The sequence below is a fragment of the Oryx dammah genome, unplaced genomic scaffold (assembly GCF_014754425.2).
Source record: "Oryx dammah isolate SB20612 unplaced genomic scaffold, SCBI_Odam_1.1 HiC_scaffold_23, whole genome shotgun sequence".
Taxonomy (NCBI): Eukaryota; Metazoa; Chordata; class Mammalia; order Artiodactyla; family Bovidae; genus Oryx; species Oryx dammah.
The window spans coordinates 23,547,002-23,566,845 of record NW_024070207.1 but is presented as its reverse complement, the minus strand read 5'-3'; the positions used below and the strand labels follow the sequence as shown (position 1 = coordinate 23,566,845).

The 19,844-nt window shown below is 34.5% G+C and overlaps 1 protein-coding gene across 5 annotated transcripts in view; it reads left to right on the top strand.

The window, feature by feature from the left end:
* KLHL13 (kelch like family member 13) overlaps positions 1-19,844 on the top strand; it is a 201,033-nt gene that overhangs the window by 132,005 nt on the left and 49,184 nt on the right. Inside the window, exon 1 of one of the 5 annotated variants that reach the window (XM_040265132.1) lies at positions 7,772-8,275. The exons of 3 other annotated variants lie outside the window; for them this stretch is intronic. In XM_040265132.1, the coding sequence (XP_040121066.1) occupies positions 8,196-8,275 (80 nt within the window). In that variant the 5' untranslated portion in view covers positions 7,772-8,195. Of the gene's footprint in view, positions 1-7,771; positions 8,910-19,844 lie in introns of those variants that run through there. One more of the 5 variants, XM_040265130.1, reaches the window with a different exon arrangement.

Here is a 19,844-nt window from a genome sequence, read left to right as displayed (position 1 = left end):
GATTGGTTTAATTCTTGTTCCCTGTTTAGAGGATCAGTTTAAGCCCGATCTTACTGCCTCTTCACCCTTTTTGGAATACAGTTATGTTCTATGCTTTAAAAGTCTGAATCTCAAAAAACTGTCAATTCTGGAAATCTCTAAACATAAATATTTTTGTTTACTGGCTAGACAGTAAACAAATTTAAACAAAATGACCGGATCCTGTAGTGAAAGATTCATAAAAATGCTCCACAGTGTCTCTGACTTAGATCAAGCTAAATAAGGAAGGAATGAATAAATATATGCTAGCTAAAGGGAAGATGTATTTTATTCAAGTGTTATGTAGCTTCAGAATTCCATGAAAAGTAACTGATTATTTAAAACATATATTTGATTTTGAAGACATGAAGTTGTTCTCAACTACTAGATGAAATAGACTTAGAAAGGCAGTCACGAACCCCCAATTTAAATTGCCTCTAGTCAAAACATAGGGTCAGCCTAGAAGAGGAATTCTGTTTTTCATTTCCTCATACCAGAATTGCATTTACTTTAGTTAGTCATAGAATGTGAGATAAAAGAAAAGATTTTCCCCCAGTGGACAACCATTGTATCCAAGTAATGAAGCTAGACATAATTCTAAAATAATGCTGTCATTAGTTCATAACACATGAACACTTTATATAACATGAGTTAATGATGTATTCCATCATAGGATTTTCACTGAATTGCTAAATATGTTTTTGAGGCATAGCAGATTTTAGTTGCAGACTAGCTTCTGTAATTTAGACTTACTACCATGTATTTGAAATCTTGCAGTATAAATGTTTCTATGCCTCCCCTCCTCTCTTTTTTTTTTTTTTTAAGGAAAATATCTTTAGGGAGTTTCCTGATGACCAGTGGTTAGGACTCTGTGCTTTCACTGCTGGGCCCTGATTCCTGAACAGGAAACTGAGATCCCACACACCACGTGACATGGCCAAAATATCTTTAGAATTCAAGATTATCTATGAGAGGAATTCTAAGTTAGAAAATGAGAAGGATCTCAAACTTGTCATGAAAATAGAGGTATTGAACTGGTTGTTAAGTCTCTTTGATACCACCATAGTAGGCAGATACCATAACTCTACATTATACCTTTAAGAAAACTGTTGGGTCACAAGGTTCAAGTTGAAAATTGAGCCTTTTTTGGAGTTGAAGATATTCTCACTCATTATATAGCTAATACCTTTTATTTTTAAATAATAATAGTTTATATAGATATATGTATAGGAAATTTAAAGTTTTAATGATTAGGCCTGGGAAGTGGTAAAAACAAAATTAAGTCATTTGCATTTAAAGGGCCCTTTATAAAATTTAAGTAGTGTTGTTTAATCTTAATGAGTCATTAGGATTAGCTTTTCATGAAAGTGTTTGCTTCTGGCTAGCAAAATATTATTGTGATTACTCAAGTATTTGTAATTTACAAATACTCAGAAGAAGAGATGGAACAAGTAAGTAATCATCTAGATCTCTGCACATGTGAATATTATAACTTTTTGGATAAAAATATAGAAATATAATTTTTTCAAGATAAAAATGTTATTTCATTAATTCTAATTGGGATATTGAAGAAAGTGTTTTATTGTTTTATTCTAATGGCCTTTCAGTAACTTAGATTTCTGTAAAAATATAGGTTTTACTGAAAGCATGCATAACATAGCAAATATTGACTTTCTTTAACGGGCATGCCTTTTGAGACTGGGTATGTGATGTGCTTATTTTAAAAAGTTTTTCAACCATTGTAAATAAACATTATTAGAAATTATTTATTCTTATCAACATAGTTCAGGATTTATAAACTTTAAGATTTTAATATTGCTTATTATATTGTTTTCATGGAAACCTTGTAGTTTTGCTTCTATCGATATCACAAAGCAGTGAAACTATTTGAAAAGCTTTCTGTGCATAGAATTTTCAGTCAGTAAAGCCATATTCTTAACTTTTCTTTCAGTAACACTACATTTTAAATGGCTTTTTATTTTGATAAGTTTGTACGCTTAATGTACAAACACATCAGAAATTCTAACAATAGTTTGGCTATTTTATTTACCAAATGTAATTTAAGTAGATACTTAGGAAGTTGTTAAGAGACAACTAAACACTAAATTATTACTTGAGGTGGGAGCAGATTTTTCCTTAGAGCAGTCTATCATCACTATAAGTAACACCTTTATTTTATTTAAGAAAGTATGTGTTCTGGGTGATTTTCTTCAATGTATGCTTATTTTAAACAAGTTAATGTGTATATTTACTTTTTTTCATTTTAAGGACTTTATAGCCTAAAATTATCAAATTAACAGATGAATATTCCTGTTACTTGAACTCTGCTTTTAGTAATAGTAGAATCAATAACTCCATTTAAAAAACCTTTCAGGATATATCCTGGCTTTGGTACACAATTCTCATTTAATCACTCATCTGCTTATGAAAACTGCTCTTTCAATTTAGTCTACAAATACTTATTGAGTACTTTCCCATGTGCCAGGAATAGTGATCAATTGGGATTCCTTGAAGGAGGAGCAGGAATTTGGGGAGGGCATCTCAGGCAGGCAAAGTGGCAAAGCTGGAGTACAGGGTATGGTAACATCATGGCCTCTTATTGGAGCACTGGATAGATTATCCCTATTTGATGATTATAAACCATCTTTCTAAATGACATTTTTCAAACAATTTAAAAATGGTAATACAAAATCAGGTATATAAATAGTATGTGTGTAAAAATCGTTGATTTCCACCATTACCCCTCATAATACCTCCAAACACTTTGGGTTTTAAGGCATTTTTTAAATAGATGGGAATACTTAAGAATTACTTTGGTGTATGCATGTCAACCCACTCCAGTATTCTTGCCTGGAGAATTCCATGGACAGAGAAACCTGGCGGGCTGCAGTCCGTGGGGTCTCAAAGAGTCAGACCTGACAGAGTGACTAACACACAAACATGCATGTCAAAGATAAATAAAGACTTACTTAAGCATATGGATTTGGGAATCATATGAATGAAGAATTCAGGGGTAGCCCCCCAAAAAAGCCATAAAAATAGAGATACTGCAGAAAACAAAAGGAAAAAAGGGCAAGAACTTATGAATTTCCCTTTCAGTGTTAATCCTTTTCCCAGCTATAGTTGAGATTAAGGGTAGTCAGAATCTGTGGGTTAATGGGTCCCCAACAACTGGATCTTTCTTGTTGCCTGCTCAGTCCCTTCTACTCCAGCTCCCATCTTAGCCTCATAACCCCTTTCATCTGACTCCCCGTTTATAAAAGGTGCTACATAAACATGAGGAACCACTACCATTCTGGCTTTCTATTCTCCTTCCAGCCAGTCCACTACCTTCCTTGCTCTTTTCTCCTTTGTTTCCTTACCTATTGTTTCCTGTCTTATCAGCTTACCATATCCTCTTATTGCTGACTCACCCAAAACAAACAAAGGAACAAACAAGCATTTAGTACCCCTGTTTTGCTTTGAAAATGTTCAAGATTATAAGAGTACTTCCCTTTACATTATTTATGCCATCGTGGCCTGAGGAATTCTCTGTGCATATATACACACCTGTGTGTGAGTGTGCCTGCACACCAAGTGTGTTTTTCTACTTGTTCATATTGTGAAGGAGATAGGTATTATAGTAATCCAAGGCATAGTCATAGTTATAATAATCCATGTAAATTCTTTGTGGGAATTAAGGTCTGCACAGTTCTATTAAGGAAATTGATTTGTGAGAAGGTGCTTATAAAAGATCAAACAATGACTTTCAAAAGTAACTATCTTTGAGAAACGTCTGGGATTTTCCATTTTGATCTTAGCAAGGTTACATATGTGAGTATCTCAAGAAATGTTTAACATATTTGATATTCAATTTCCTGAAACAGATAAAGAGGAAACATACACATAAGTATGTATAGCCATTCATGTGAACAGCTCTATTTCCTGTAAATGAGTAGCCCTGAATGTATCAAGAATTTTGTTCTGTTGTCTAGAACAACACAAAACTTTTTGTGTATTTAAAGGGTTTAACAATCCTACTTGGTTGCCATCCAAGTACCTTTACTGATTGGTAGAACATAAGCAGAGCACACAGTTGGGCATTTTCTACAGTCTTGTCTGTGCAACAGGGGTAACATGGATCTCCCAGGTTAGTCTGAAGGGACATTGTCAAGATTACACAGTGCCCGCTCACACAAACGATGGTTAGTGCTATTATTCTTTAGTTGTAACTACCACAGGATTAACCAACACTTGCAAGAAAAAGGTAGGTTAATTCTTAGGGAATATTGGGAGAATATGGAGAAAGAGGTCAGATACATGACATATTAGTCAATTCATTTCGCAAAGTGGTGGTACTGGAGACAAACTGTTGCAGTCAATAAGCAAATTAAACTTTCATATAAAGTTATTTAGAAACATTTACAATGAGAAAAAATTAGACTCTTGGCTGTATATTTCACTTCTATCTCACACTATGACTGGCTTAATTTTTACTTACCTTTTTCTCCCTGATCATTATTTTTTTTGACCACATGGCATGTGGGATCTTGGTTCCCTGACCAGAAATCAAACCTGCATCCCCCTGCTTTGAAAGTGAGGAATCTTAACCACTGGACCACCAGGGAAATGCCTCTCTCATCATTCTTAAATGATGTCTGGAATTAAGATTTTGAAAGTGGTCTTTCTGCACACTTTTGTATTTTTGGTGTTTCTTTCCCATGTCTGTCTTTTGAGTATACATGTAATTGGAGGAATGAATGATTATTTTGTAGTTCTTATTTCTTTTGAATACACTGAGACATTTGTAGAATGTGATTCACTTCATATGGAAGCAAACATCTTCTGGAACAGTCTCATTCACAAGGAAAGACAGTAGGGATTCTAGAGCAGGAGTCCTAGACTAGGAGTTGGGATTTGGTTTCTGGTTCCAGTTCTGCTATTAGCCAATAGTGTGACAACTTAACTTCTCTGAGTTTCAGTTTTTTCATCTATACAATGAGTGTCCTGAGCAAGATGATTTGTAAAAGTTCTACAAATCTCTTTCTACTTTGGGAACCAGGGAATTCCGTGTTGTGAGATCTGGCCAAGAATGACTCGTTTTGTGGCCTTGGCCAAGTCCCAGTATTGTCCTTTGTTTATTACATCTCTGAAATATGCATTTCACAGGTATTTTTAAATGATTAATGTTCATACAATGCTTTGAAGAGCCTTTGTGCATGCTGTCTTTCTATTCCATTTATGCAGTTGTCCATAATAGAAACCAAGTGTTCTATAAATGAAAGCAGTGTTTCCTGTGATGTGAACGAGGGCTTTTGACATTTCCCAGTCTAAATATTAAAGTAGTGGTACCACTACTGCATAAAATTATATTTCAAATATATGTTTAATCATTTTCTTTCTTTTACTCTGTAGGCGAAAACATTTTTAGTTCTGGAATGTAATGGTAATTACACTCCATAGCTGCTACTAGACTCATTGTCAGGGTAGTAAAATCTGATTAATTTGGATTCTGCTAATTTGTAGTTGAGGTGATTTTACCTGGCTGAAGTTTATTTCTAAATGACGTATGAGAAATGGTGTCATTAAGCATTTTAATAGGGTAGAGTGTATTTCAGGGACTATATTTCTACTTAAAGGAATTATTTTTAAGCCTTTGGCATATTAGTTGTTTGTTCATGAGAGATAATTATAAATGATTTCCAGCAATTTATTAAAGCAAAAAAAACCTGAGTATAAATAAATTCTCATCATCAAATACAATGCTTTTAGGGTTTGGGATCTTTAAGAATGCTGAGGGTTGGTGGAGGAAAGCAGTCTTACTTTCTTTTCACTTTGAACAAATATTACAAGTGTTGTAATGCTATAAAAACAGGTTTTAAACATTAAGTATAAGAGAAATCTAGACTGAAAATTGACATAGGTGATTTGGTGGTATTGGTTGATTTCTTTGGCGCTGAATGAGATTAAACCAATATGTTGGTTTTTGAATCAGCTGATTGTTCATAGTACCTTTGCATAGTACCTTTGAGAACCTTTGCAATAAAGTGATCTTCACCTGTGTGGGGAGGTTACCCTCTTGGAAATTTGGGAAACTCTATATTCACCCTATTTTCCCCTTATAAATATTTAAGTAGTCTTTACAGATAAAGACTCAAAACCTATCTTGGTTTTACAGACATTTAGGGGTCTTTGTTCTCAGAAGGAGAAGTTACATTTGCAATTACAACTTTGTAATATTTTCATAAGCTGGAAAGTGATTGCATTTCTTCTCTAAAATCTAAATTGCCTCCATACAGCTAATTTGTAATTGTTTTATGTTTTATATTTTTTAATGTTTGAAAATGCTCCAGGATTTTGGAATGAGACATTTCAAACTTGCGTGATGAGTATGTGCTTGTGTGTGTGTGTGTGTGTGTGCATGCACGTGCACGCACATGTGTTATGTGATTTTCTTCTGGGTGTTTCCAACAAATTACCACTGCCAGTTGTACCTGGAACCTTTTTGCTTCTTAACTGTTAAGAATTATTACACAAATCCTAATATAATATATTGACTATAGTTTTTAGTAGTAGTGGCACTTTTAAAAAACTTTTAAAATATATTTTGGTCACTAAGATATTGATAAATACTCCTTTCTCTGATTTTTTTGAAGATTTCTGTGAGACAGTTTTGTGTGGGGGTACTAAAGAACTGGAAATATCATTTAACCCTTTAAGTTGCTTAACTGAGTTTTTGCTCAATGTTTGTGTTTGGTAGATTGAATAAAAATTATTTGTGAGCTAGTGATAGCTGAAACCTATTTAATATTTAATAAATTGTATGCAATACTGGTCAATTCTTCAAAATAAGCTTTCTCGCCATAGCTGTGTATCTGTGAATGTATATACTGCATATACATATATGTTGGATTTCATCGGAAAATACACTTTTGAATATTAATGTGTATCTTAAAGGTACTTGTGATTACCTTAGGTGATTTCATGCTCTATTTCTGGTATATTAAATTACATATTTTGAAATTTTTGAAAGTAGTATCTTTCTTGTATAAATCTGTGCTTTTTGAATACAAATGAGAAAGATTCTTAGGGGACTGAATCTCAATCTTTCCAAAACTAGGAATAATTTGGAAAGACCATATAAAAGCCAGCTACTTAAATGGAAAGTGTAAGCTTATTGTTTGAATGTTAACTTGAAAGTAAATATGAGCTTTTTGTCACTGCAGTGAGTTTTTTAAAAAGGTAGTGGCTTTCATGTCAATGGCAGTTTGCCTTTATTAAGGTTGCATTGATGAAGATGGATAATTTGGTTTTTAGGTAGAAATGGGAGGGTGCTCTGAGGGTAGATATTTAGTGATGGCGACTTGCCTACATCAGAAGTAAAAATCTTCATCCTGAAAATAAAGAGTTCAGCATAATACCTCCTTATCCTATTTTCACTTCTTTGAACTCTATAGAGAATGTGTGAGTTTGGCGCTTTAAACAGAAACTTGAAACACCCAGTCGCTGTCTGGGCATTTAGAATGCTATTTTCTGGCAGTATTTTAAAACAATATAGATGAAGCCTCTGCTGTTACTTTCCTGAAATACGTCAAGCTGCCTTTGACAGCAGCTTTAATTTTTTAACCTCCTTGTCAATCACTAACCCCTCGAGGTTACCGGACCCCGCCGCTGAGCTTTGGAATAGTCCCTGCTGGACACCTGCTTGGTGTCTCTCCTCTAGGCAATTTGTGAGCTGTTTGGGGGCGGGGGAGTCGTGAAGGGGGGTGAAGGGGAGGGAAAGGGGGAGAAAAGAAGGGGAGGGCAGCACTGAATTAGATTGTTGATAGCGTCCCTCCGAGGACTGCTATTAAGAGCACGCTATTCTGTACTTCTCTGCTGCAGAAGACAGAGTGGTATTCGTGTTAGCACACAGCATGTTGTAAATGTATGAGATTTTTGCTCATCCCGGCTTGGAATTCAGAATAGGGAAAAGAGAGCTACTTGCATGAGAAGCTACTGGAAGAGCGTGCAGTTTTGCAGCAGTTGATATTTGTCCTTACATTTTTTCCTTCTTCAAACTGGAAAACTGAGAGACTGGCATTTTTTAAACGAGCTCTTCCCATAATGGCATTCTTGTATTGTGTGGCCAGAGCTTGCAGAGGAGGAAAGCAGGCTGCCGAATTTAGTCACTGATCTGTTAGCTGTGGCCTAAGGCTATGCTGAGGTTTATATCCCATTTGTATTGTTGCAGCTCAAAAGAAGAATGTTCAGAGGATGACAAGTGTATTCTGAGTAGGTATGTTGTTTCATTTTCATGTGAAACCCGTCTATTTTCTTTTTCCTGCTACTATTGGTCAGAAATCAGGTTAATAGGTGCAGAATATAGTGCCGTGCTGCAGTATCCCTGTTAAGGTGGAACAATGGTCATGTAAGCTGAAAATAATACCAAAAAAAAAAAAAAGCCAAACCCTAGCTGCTTTTATTAAATAAAGCTGCATTGTGTGGTATGCACAGTGCAGTCTTTAAAAATATATATATATATATATATATATATATATATACTGCAGTCAACGCTTTCCTAACGAGGTGGCACTATTGTGGAGTTTGAACGGTAGAATCATCATATGGCTTTAGGGGACAGGAGGATTTAAAGGAGGTGCCTTGCAGCCCTATTTTGCAGATTGGAAGCATCGTTTTCAGGGCACTGGCAGGATCGTTGGCTTGTTCTCCGCGGCAGCCACTGCTGTGTCAGTACAGTGTGGAATGGAAGTCCTAGTTGGTAGTCTGTTATGGAAACGCTGTTTACTGTTATTGTAGTACCGTGGTGACAACATGCCATTGAAATGGAAAACGAGCTCTCCTGCTATCTGGAAATTCCCAGTTCCTGTGCTTAAAACATCCAGGTCAACTCCACTTTCTCCAGCATACATGTAAGTGAGAGAAAATAGGATGTTAAAGCGGGATTTCATTCATGAATCAACCTTGTGGCAAAAGGGGCTAAACATCCCAAACAGCAACATCCAAAACCCCACAAGATGAAAAGTCTCGACCTTGCTGACATTTAACTATATTGGCATGTCCACATTTTACCATTGTTTTGTTTTTCTGGGAGTTTATGTTTATTTTCATTTAAAGTGCTTCATGGTAATGTAATTACTAAGATGAGAGTCTAAAGATATAGCTAAGAAAATGCATAAGGATAAACTTTTACATTGGTTGGATTTTTTGAATTTTGGTTTATATGTAATACTTAAGATGACTTCTTTTGTGTAATGGCACAAAAACTGCTGATGATTGATGGTGTTGTATTAAATAGGGACATGCTTTCTGTAATTTTTTGATGAATTTGAAGCTTTCAGAATTAATACATTGATAAGAAAAATGAAACTTTTAATCAGGACTTTTATATTTGAGTTGTATATGAATATTAATAAGTTTGATCTTTTATCTTTCTCAGTTTTATAATTTGAGTTCTGAAGTATAAGTTTTGAATTTGTGCAAATTTATAGTTCTGTGAGTAGCTATTTATATACATGGAGTTAAAAGTATACAAATGTCTATTTTAGAAATTTAAGTAAATATATACTGAAATATTTGGGGGAAGTCTTTCTAGAATTTTTGAAAATCTTTCTAAATTCACACAGGGTTGCTTTAAAAAAAATCTAGGAGATATAATAAATTAAAATATTGCCTGTGATCTTTTTTTTATAGAGAAGGAGTGAGGGAGACCTGGACTTTTTAAAAAAAATTAATTGTGTGAGAAAAGCTTTCGAATGAAAGTCTATCTTAACTGTAAGTGTTCCCTTTAAAATATTTTTCAGTAGGACAGATGTGGAAAATTCTTCCCGCTTTTAGGTTAATTGTGTGTTTAGAAATTTGGTGAGTTGCCATTTTATTACTTAGTTTTTGCTTTATATGAGGAGCAGATGCACAGGGGTATCTGTCTGGTTCTTTGAAAGAAAGGCTTTCAACTGCTGAAGAGGTGTGCTTGTGCTCTCAGTCCAAAAGAAGCAATTCCCAGGAACGCGAGGGAAAATGACATTTCAATTAAATCCCATTCTCATTTCATTTTCAGATTATTTTGTATATTCCTTCTTAGAGATGCTCCAGGTTATTCTATCTGGGTGTTAAATTCTGTTTCCTATAAAGTTTAAAATTTAAGTTATGTTTCTAAAAGAAAAAAGGAAAAAATCAGCTCTGTTTGTCTCTCTAAAGCTGTATTTGTTAAAAGTGCAAATTAATGAAGGTGACAGGTTAATGGTGCTCCTTCAAATAATTTCAGAGAATGAGATGTGCCTATTGACTTTATGTATCTTAACTGGTGAGAAATGACCAAAGATTTACCAAAAGCAACTTTATCATCAAAATAAAACACAACAAAACACACACTTGAGGAAAGTAAAGTCAGTAGGTTATAATTAATAATGGTTACTAATGATTCTAGTATTCTTACTGCATTTTACTGTCCAAAAGATCCAATATGCAGCCCCTATTGCAGCTGACTTGTGAGTTTTTAGAGATGGTTAAAATATACCTATATTTTCTCAATCCATACTAGCCACAAGCTCAGATACAGCTTAATACAGCATCTTTAATGAATCACTTTCTTTCTTTCAAGTCCTCACCTCTTTGACCTGATGATATGAGTGAGTTGATTTAGATGATAGAAGCCAAAAAATATAGATCTTGCATGTTGGCTCTGATTATTGATAGTACACATATGTAGAATGGAAAAGTGTATTTGAGGAGCTAGTGCTAGCCTGGACTGTGTTTGGTATTGTGACAGTCTGTATTATTAAATTGGCCTTAACTTATTTTTATAAGGAAATTAATAGGTTACAATATTATATAAATATACACAGAGAAAATACATTAAATATAGGAAAAGAAGGCTAGCTTGGGGAGTTTAAATCAGTGTTTTAAATAAATTGTTCATTTCCTTGCTGGACCAGAAATAAAGATACCATGTTTAACATGTTCTCATCAGGGTTTCCTTATATTCCATAACACTTCTACACATAAATGATATTTAAATTGCACATAGTTTTCACTCAGAAATTATAAAGACTAATTTAGAATACTAGGTCAAGTAACATTGTGTTTGCTTCCAGAATTGATTGGGCTGGCAAACACAGATTGTAGATTATATGGTTAGTTGTGTCTTTTAGGTCTAAAGTCTTTGCATTGATTTGAAGTAGCTAAATTCTGACTCTTTAATAGACTGTGATGTTTAGAATTTACCTGTAAAATTATGTATAAATATTAAAACTACTGTCTTTAATATAGAATTCTTCACAGTTAGTATAAGCATCTTTTGGTATATTTGCTTGTGTAGCATCAGTATTGGTTTTTAAACCTTTATCATTATTTACTGTGATTTGTCAAATACATATTACATGATTTTCATTGATGACTCGGGTACTTTTTCAAAGACTGAAATTTCAGTATAAAATATTTTTGCTTGTAGTAAAAGTGTGTTGTAGTAATGGAGCAAATATGGAGAAAATATAAAGGCTCCTCATGGTCTCTTTCTCAACTCAGCATAGGTGCTGCTGACTTGAACTCTTGCATTGGCGTTATTGATAGGCCAATGCTGTTAGCCATTAGTAAAAGCCTCCATAGAGAATGTTTTACTTACTGCAAACGTTGAACAGAAAAGCTCCCTTCTTCCCCTTGTGAATTTAAAGTCCAAGCTGGCTTGCTTTCTGCTTGTTTAGAACCTGAATTAAAACCTTTCTGTATTTTCAAGACTTATTGACGATAAAGACAATGTTTATGATAATATGAAGGAAATAGTTTTTTATATAGTATAAAGTGCTTTTCAAATTGTGTTACAGTATGACTCCAGTAAAGTGGAGTACCTTAAAAATGAAAGATTTGGGGAAATTATATGGAAAATAATCCTTTGGCTTCCAGATAGCTTTATTTCCAAATATTACTTATTGGATAGATAGTCTTCTTTCAGCTTCAGTTTTGAATGCTTGCAAGGGTGGTGTGCCATCCAGGTGGAATTCTGAAGGGACTGTCTTGCTCGAAATCTGAGTGATGTGTTTGTGTTCCACTCTGTTCAACAGAAAGTTGAAGTTCAACTTTAGCCTGAAGGAGGATCTTTTGGTCAGTGTAAACTGAATTAGTAAAGACTCTGCTCCTGACAGGTGTGAACCATATAAATTAACCTGTCATTTTGCCTAAATTAATAAAGCTGAAAGGGCAGTCACTTCTAAGTGGTTTTCTGGTATTTGGTATTCATTGTTTTCAAACAGCAAATGGTTCCTTCAGGCTGATGTTATAGGGTTAATGTATTATTAGATTCCAAGGACACACGGAAATAGAACAGAATTAGCATTAGCGATCTTTTTATCTTTTCTTTAGAAGCACTAAGTCTTGTTAATAATGGTGTGGCAGTAAGGAGGAAGACAATGGGTAAGAATTAACCAGCACAATGTAACAGTGAATCCTAGCAAGCCAACAATGGATGTAGAATGAGTGTTAGTGAATGAGACTTTTCCTCTCTTAGCCAATGCACTTGTATTCAGTTAGTGTCTTGTTTACAATTATTTTGTTTACTATATAAAATATATTTTAGAGTAAAATACCAGTAACACTGACTTCCATAACAATCATTTTCTATCATTTTATCATTAAAATTCAGTATCCAGCTTTCCCTAGAAAAGATGGTACTTTACTTGACAATAATTTTTCTAGATTCTTTCATACTATATAAATATTCTTTGTGGATGACTCACAGGACAGAGAAAATTTAAATATGCATTTTCTAAATTTGACATGTTTTCTATCCCCTAAGATTGTATTTTTTTTCCATTTTAGTGAATAAAATACAACCTCAAAAATAAAATAAAACAACCATAGAAATCTTTTTTATCTAGCCACATACTTCCCAAATTGATATTCTCAAATTAGAAAAGAAAATAATTAAGTATTTCTGCAATTACCATATACAGAAACTTTTGTTTGTTTCTCCTTAGTTTTTTTTTTTTTTGGTTCCTTAGTTTGTTTTTTACTGCATATGCTCCATCTAATAAAATTATGTGGAGAAATAACAACACCTCAGAGCAATATAATGTTCATGTGTAACTTTTGTATTAGTAGCATGTTTCTTGAGAATTTCCATCCATCTAATAAAATTATGTGGAGAAATAACAAACAACACCTCAGAGCAATGTAATGTTCATGTGTAACTTTTGTATTAGTAGCATGTTTCTTGAGAATTTCCATTGTCTGAACTTGCAGGAGGATTAGCTTAACACTTACTAATGGCAAATGATTGAGATAAAAGTGACCTCAGATGTCATTTAGAGAATCTAAACCCCCTTTAAAGCAAGAATCCTTCCTGTGACACCTCTGAAAGATGCTGATACATATTCTTCTTGATTGCTGTCAGTGACAGAGAGCCCACTACCTTACCAAGGTAGCACCTTTCATTCATCAACAGCTCTTCCTTGCATTGAGCAAAATCAATTCCTCCTATCTTTTATCTCCTCTTCCTAGTGTGGCCTTCTAGAGCTATGGAGAAAAATATTATTTTTTCCATAACATATAAGCCTGGAAATGTTCTTTCTTTAACCATTACTCATGTGACAGGTTTTCCAGACTCTTCACTCTGCTGGTTGTCCCCCACCCAACAGTTTTTTATGTTAGTCTTTATACAAGATATTGATTACTTCATCTGAATGAGATGCTCCCCATGTGGTCTGACTAAAGGAAGACACCTCTCTCCTTTCATACAGACATGATGCTTATCTGAAAGAGCCTGGGATTATATTATTTTTTTAATCATAGCATTCACCCTGAACCATAGTTAATCAGAATTTGCAAACTTCTTTTCAGAGTTTACAATGGGTCAGCAATTATTCTCTTGGCTACTTCAAGAAAGTCTGGCATGTGCAAATGAAATTAAAATTTAGTTTTAAAGCCCACTGTTTGTATCTTTAAATATTTTTTAAAATTTTGTTTTTAAGCCCATTGCATGTGTCTTTTGGGGGCTTCCCCAACTGCTCAGTGGTAAAAAATCTGCCTCAAATGCAGGAAATGTGAGAGACTCAGGTTTGATCCTTGGGTCAGGAAGATCCCTTGGAGGAGAGAATGGCACCCACTCCAATAATCTTGCCTGTAAACTCCCATGGACAGAAGAGCCTAGTGGGCTACACTCCATGGGATCCTAAAGAGTCTAACATGACTGAGCACTGAGCATGTATGTGTCTTTAAAAAGATCTCTTAAAAATTATTTAATGTAACTGAAGATTATTAGACACAAGAAATTTGCAAGACAGAAAGCTAGTATTTCTGATGCTTTCAGAAATTTCCAAGAGTGTTACTTGTCAATAATTTATCTAGATTCCTTGTATTTTATGTCTAAATAAATGAGCGTTACCTCCAAGTACTGCTCAAAACATTTCCCCAGAGGGAAGAGAGGTGGAAATGCAGATCTTTTATCATCATGAGAAGTCTGAAGTTAATAAGAATTCTAGACATTCTGCTTTAAATTTAGAATATTTAGATGAGACCTAAATAGAGCCAAGTTAGGGGGAAGAAAAAAAAAGAACTAAGAGATAGGCAAGTATTTTATTTGTATTAATGGCTTTATTACTTCTGGTGAAAAGTCAAGAATTATAACCACTGTACATGCTGATATTTTAAATTGAAATAGCAACCACAGTGTATTGCTTTTATTTCCTCAAGGCTGAGAATGAGGTGGTATGAATGTGAGATTCTTGGGCAATCAGTACATAAAGAAGTTACTGAGCAATCTACTTTTGAAAGAGCTCAGTTCTTTTTCAATCACCTGTATATTGAGTTTATGATATTCAGAAGTTATTCACTGCCTGATATGTGTCAGGCATAACTCTGCTGGGTATTATGGATATAGTCCTTGCAGTTATTCAAAATGACTGTTCTTTATCTTCCATCCTATATGTATAAACAGTTAAGTTGCTTAATTTATTTTACTGCTGTGAAAATTCTAAACCAAAACAAGTTTAAATAACATTTTTGTTTACTATATTTTCAGTAATGATAATAATTTAATGATGGTAAAAATACTACAGAGGAGAAATGTGTCTGGGCTAACAGAGGAGATATGAATTGGATGTAGATAACATTTTAAAGTGCATATTCCTATTGTGATCATTTCACAATATATACAAATCTTGAATCATTATGTGGTATACCTAGAACTAATATAATGTATGTCAGTTATACCCCAATTTGTAAACAAAAAAGGAAATGCGTATTCCATAAGGTGGAAAATGATGTAATTTATGTTTAAACTTGAGAGTCACCTTTTTAAAGAAGAAGAACGAAGTACCATCCTTTAAGTTGGACAGGGCTTAGGTGCTTTATAGCATACAAGTGTATCTATTTTTACCTTTACAAAGCATCAGCAATTTGATCCCAGACTATGTGATGTAATCTTAGTGAAAAATAAAATTTTATTATGTTTCCTACTATAGTAAAATATTTTCACTGGCATGACTTACTATGATTAGGGTATATGTTGTTTTTACCCAATTTTATCACATTTATGGTATGGTAAGACAGGAGATGGCCGACTTGTTGTATAATACTTTTTATATGGTTCAGTGGAGAAATGAAATATCTTTCCATAAGAATAATGTAAACAAAAACAACTTTCAGAACTCTTTACCTACCTATATAACAGCTGTTATAAATTTCATACAAAATGTATTTATTTCCAATATTTAAAATGTGCTGGTTTAACATAGTTAAATATAATACAGTTTATTGAGTTCCAATATTAGAGTACAAGCATTTTGTTAAAACTTCCCAAAGTTTGCTGTCCGGGAAGACACTCTTTTGGAAAAGGTTCCAGGTGTTCTCCTTACTGGTTGCAAGTAGTAAGTCGTTCCTTTTCCAGGAAAAAAAAAAAAAAAAGCCAAGCACTTTGTCAGCTGCCTCCCAAACACTCCAGAAAGGTAAGTCTTCTCCCTGTTTTACACTACGGGCACGGTGGTTCCAAGAAGTTAATTAACTTGCTCAATGTCCCACTTCAAGTAAGAGGTGAAGTGAGAATTCAAATACAGGTCTTCATTTCAATGATCTTGGCTTCTCTAATGCCTTTTTGTTTTCATGGAGTTTTGCTACTTTAATGCCATCTCCTAATTAGGAAATATCTCACTAAGATTCGAAGAACAAAGAAGTATGACAGATGAGATAAACTTTTGAATTGGATGGTGGTATAGGAAAAAGATAGCTCTACTTTGTGGTACAGTCAAGGGGTGAAATTACAGGAAAATACTGGGGCAATAATCTTTACTTAACTGATATGATACTGGAATTAACCTCTTATTTCCTATTTCTTTTGAAGTATTATTCTACTTTCATTGGCCACCCACCTTTTTCCCCCTGGTAGTTAGCTGCCATTGACAGCGCTGTAGCTGTTGCACACTGGGCTAAAATCAAGGTGATGGCAGCGCTGTTTGCTTCTGATTCTCTAGGGGAGCATGCATTTCCTGCTCATTTGGATCACTGACAGAATTCAGTTCTTTGCAGCTGTAGGACCACCAAGGTCCCCATCTTTTTGCTGGCTGTAATCCAATAGTTGATCTCAGCTTCTAGGGGCCGCCAGCATTCCTTGGCTTCTGGCTCTCTTCCTCTGTCTTCATTGCCAGTAATGGCAAGAGTCTTTTTCACATCTATCTCTCTCTGACCCCCTTTCTTCTGCCTTTCTCTTCCACTTTTAAGGACACATGTGATTAGATTGGAAGATGCAGGGACTCGATTGAGATTTTGGTTTAAAAGCTTTAAATACTGCAGGGGATTTGTTTGTTTGTTTTGGCCAGGCAGCTCGCTTGGTATGTGAGCTGTTAGTTCCCCAACCAGGAAGTCAAACCCATGCGCCCCTGCCCTAGAAGAATGGAGTCTTAACCACCAGACTACCAAGTCCCATGAATATGGTATTTTAGAACAATTAAATTTTGAAAATGAAACATTACAAGAATGATGTATTAGAGTGGCGAGCTCATCTGTTGGTGATAACTGGACTAAACTAGTGCTTTGGCCATCACTGTGTCCTTCCTTTCTCCCTCCGCCTCCTTCTTCCCCACTTGAAAGTCTCTTACTAAGGATATTTCTACAAATTCTAAATGACCTTTTCTCATTACAACTTGCCTTATAACATCTTCTATTTTCACCCTTTGGTTTTGTTAGTTTGTTTGGTTTTAAAAATATAGTGCTTTTCACTGACCCATGAGATCAGAACATGGCATCTTAAAAAGAGCCTAAGTATCTTATTCAGGATTCTTTGAATCCAAGAGCTGGGAAGAACCTTAGAAATCATTCTTTGTCATACCATTGTACCTAGAAAGAGAATGTGATATTTAAGTCTAGTCAGTTTTCTGCCATCTGTATACATTTGTATTTGATGATTTAACCCAGTCTTAGTTTATATTTCCTTTTTATTACTTCATCCTGTTTCATTAATTGTATTACAAATTAATGTTAAAAAGCAGTTTACTACTAAAACCTCAACTAGATTTATCTTTATAGATGTGATTATACTAGAGATTTTTCTCTTGTATTGCATTGAACCATTTTCCTAATTAACTCACAGTTTGACCTAGCTTTAGTTTGGGTGGACCTAAACTCCAGTACTTTGGCCACCTGATGCAAAGAGTTGACTCATTGGAAAAGACTCTGATGCTGGGAGGGATTGGGGGCAGGAGGAAAAGGGGATGACAGAGGATGAGATGGCTGGATGGCATCACCAACTCGATGGATGTGAACTCCGGGAGATGGTGATGGACAGGGAGGCCTGGCGTGCTGCGATTCACGCGGTCACAAAGAGTCGGACACGACTGAGTGACTGAACTGAACTGAACAGAATATTTGAGGGACTCCCCTGGTGGTCCAGTGGCTAAAACTCAATGCTCCCAGTGCAGGGGGGGCCAGGTTTGATCCCTGTTCAGGGAACTAGATCCCACATGCTGCAATTAAAGATCCCGCATGCTGCAACAAAGATCAGAGATCCCAACAAAGATCAAAGATCCTGCATGCTGCAACTAAGTCCTCACATAGGCATGTAAATAAATATTAAAAAAATAATAGCATTGTTTAAAAAATTTGAAATATAGTTTTGAAGAGTATATGGATATTCTAGGTTGTAAGTAGATTATCCAGTAGACAATTCCTTAGCATCACCAAATTGAAGTCATTTTATTCATTATGAGTATTTTCCCTCAAAGGATGTCTGTGTGCAGTCATTTCTGAATGATTCACAGCTAAACAAAGGTTCATGGAACTGGAACTAAAATTTTCATCTTAAGTAGACCAGTGACCTGGCTCATTAGCATATCTTTTGTAGGCATATTGCTGAAGTATATAGATATAATTAGAGACTTTTTTTCAAATGATGTGATCTACCATCAATCATCATATGTTTGGCTTTCTTTCCTGTAATTATAGTTACAGATTATATTTTTGCATAGTGGATATTATTTGGTTGCTGATCCAGCCTTGCAGACAGCCTGATCTGGGATGGATAATCCTTTCAAATAAAATAACAGTAAGGAAATTCGATGTTATTTACTTTTTTTTAATTTGGTGTTTATATACTAAATATGAACTGATACGCTTCTGTACCAGGGAGCAAGTATGTAATTAGTTTTGTTACTGTAGCTTATTATAAATTATGAAATCTGAAATTTGTTAGTAGATAATATTGATAATTTATTATTATTATTATAACATTTAGTCCTTTGCAAAGTAATTATCTCTTTTACTGTAATCTCTTTGCAAGCAAGTATCCCACCTGCTCTTTTATACCTATCTCCTAGTGCAGGGCCTGGCACATGTTGAGTTGGTGAATGAATTTAGAGCGAGTAATTTTTAGGTCTGTAGCCTTGTGCCAATTATTTCACTTAAAAGTATGTTGCATATCTTCATTTCATATATAGAGGAATCTAATATATTACAGTCTTATTAGATAAGTTACAGCTATCTTTCCTATGAAAAGAGCTAATCCAAAATCCTGATTCTGTTCCTTGCTTACTGATGAATACCATGATGCTGGCACAGACTGAAAGTAATTTTAGCAGGAGCAATTTACCAGTGACCAGAATATTTTAGTCATGGTTCATCAAATTGTAATCTGATAAAGAAAGTAAGATTATGATCTCTTCCAAGGCAGCAAGGTTAGGATTTATTTGGCTTATTTTCACACATCCTTTACCATGATGGGGAAAAGTATTTTAGACAAATTTATGTTTTAAAACTAGTATGGTTGCACCTAAATGATAATGTGTTTTCTGTGTATAGTTTGAAAACAGAAAGGGCTGACTAAGATAAAAAGAAATCTGACTAGGTTTTAGGAGAAATAAATTTAAGATCAATACTCAAAAAATCATGCACATTTACTTATGTTTTGAATTGTTTTATACTTAAAGAGGCTAGACCAAATGTAAAGGTTTAACAGATGATAATTTTTTTTTTGGCTGTCTTCCTCGGCTGGTAGAGTCTTAGTTCCTCTGCTGGAGATTCAACCTGGGGCCATGGCACTGAGTCCTAACCACTGGGCAATCTGGGAACTCCCAGCAGATATTAAATTTAAATTAACTAACTTTCCCTTCTATCAGAAATATTTTAAATAAATGTATAAAAATATATTACTTGGTTAACAATAGAAAAAACAGCATAGCAGTTATTAATGTATGAAAACAACATATTCTAAAGAAAAACAAATGATAGTTTGTGAATAAATTTAGATTTTTATTCTCAATCATTAAATATATATTTGCTTTATTTGCCAGAATGTACAACTAGTTAAAGAGGGCTAGTCCAAAAAGCCTGGAATCCAAGAATGTAAGATTTGACTTTTGTTCAGCAAGCAG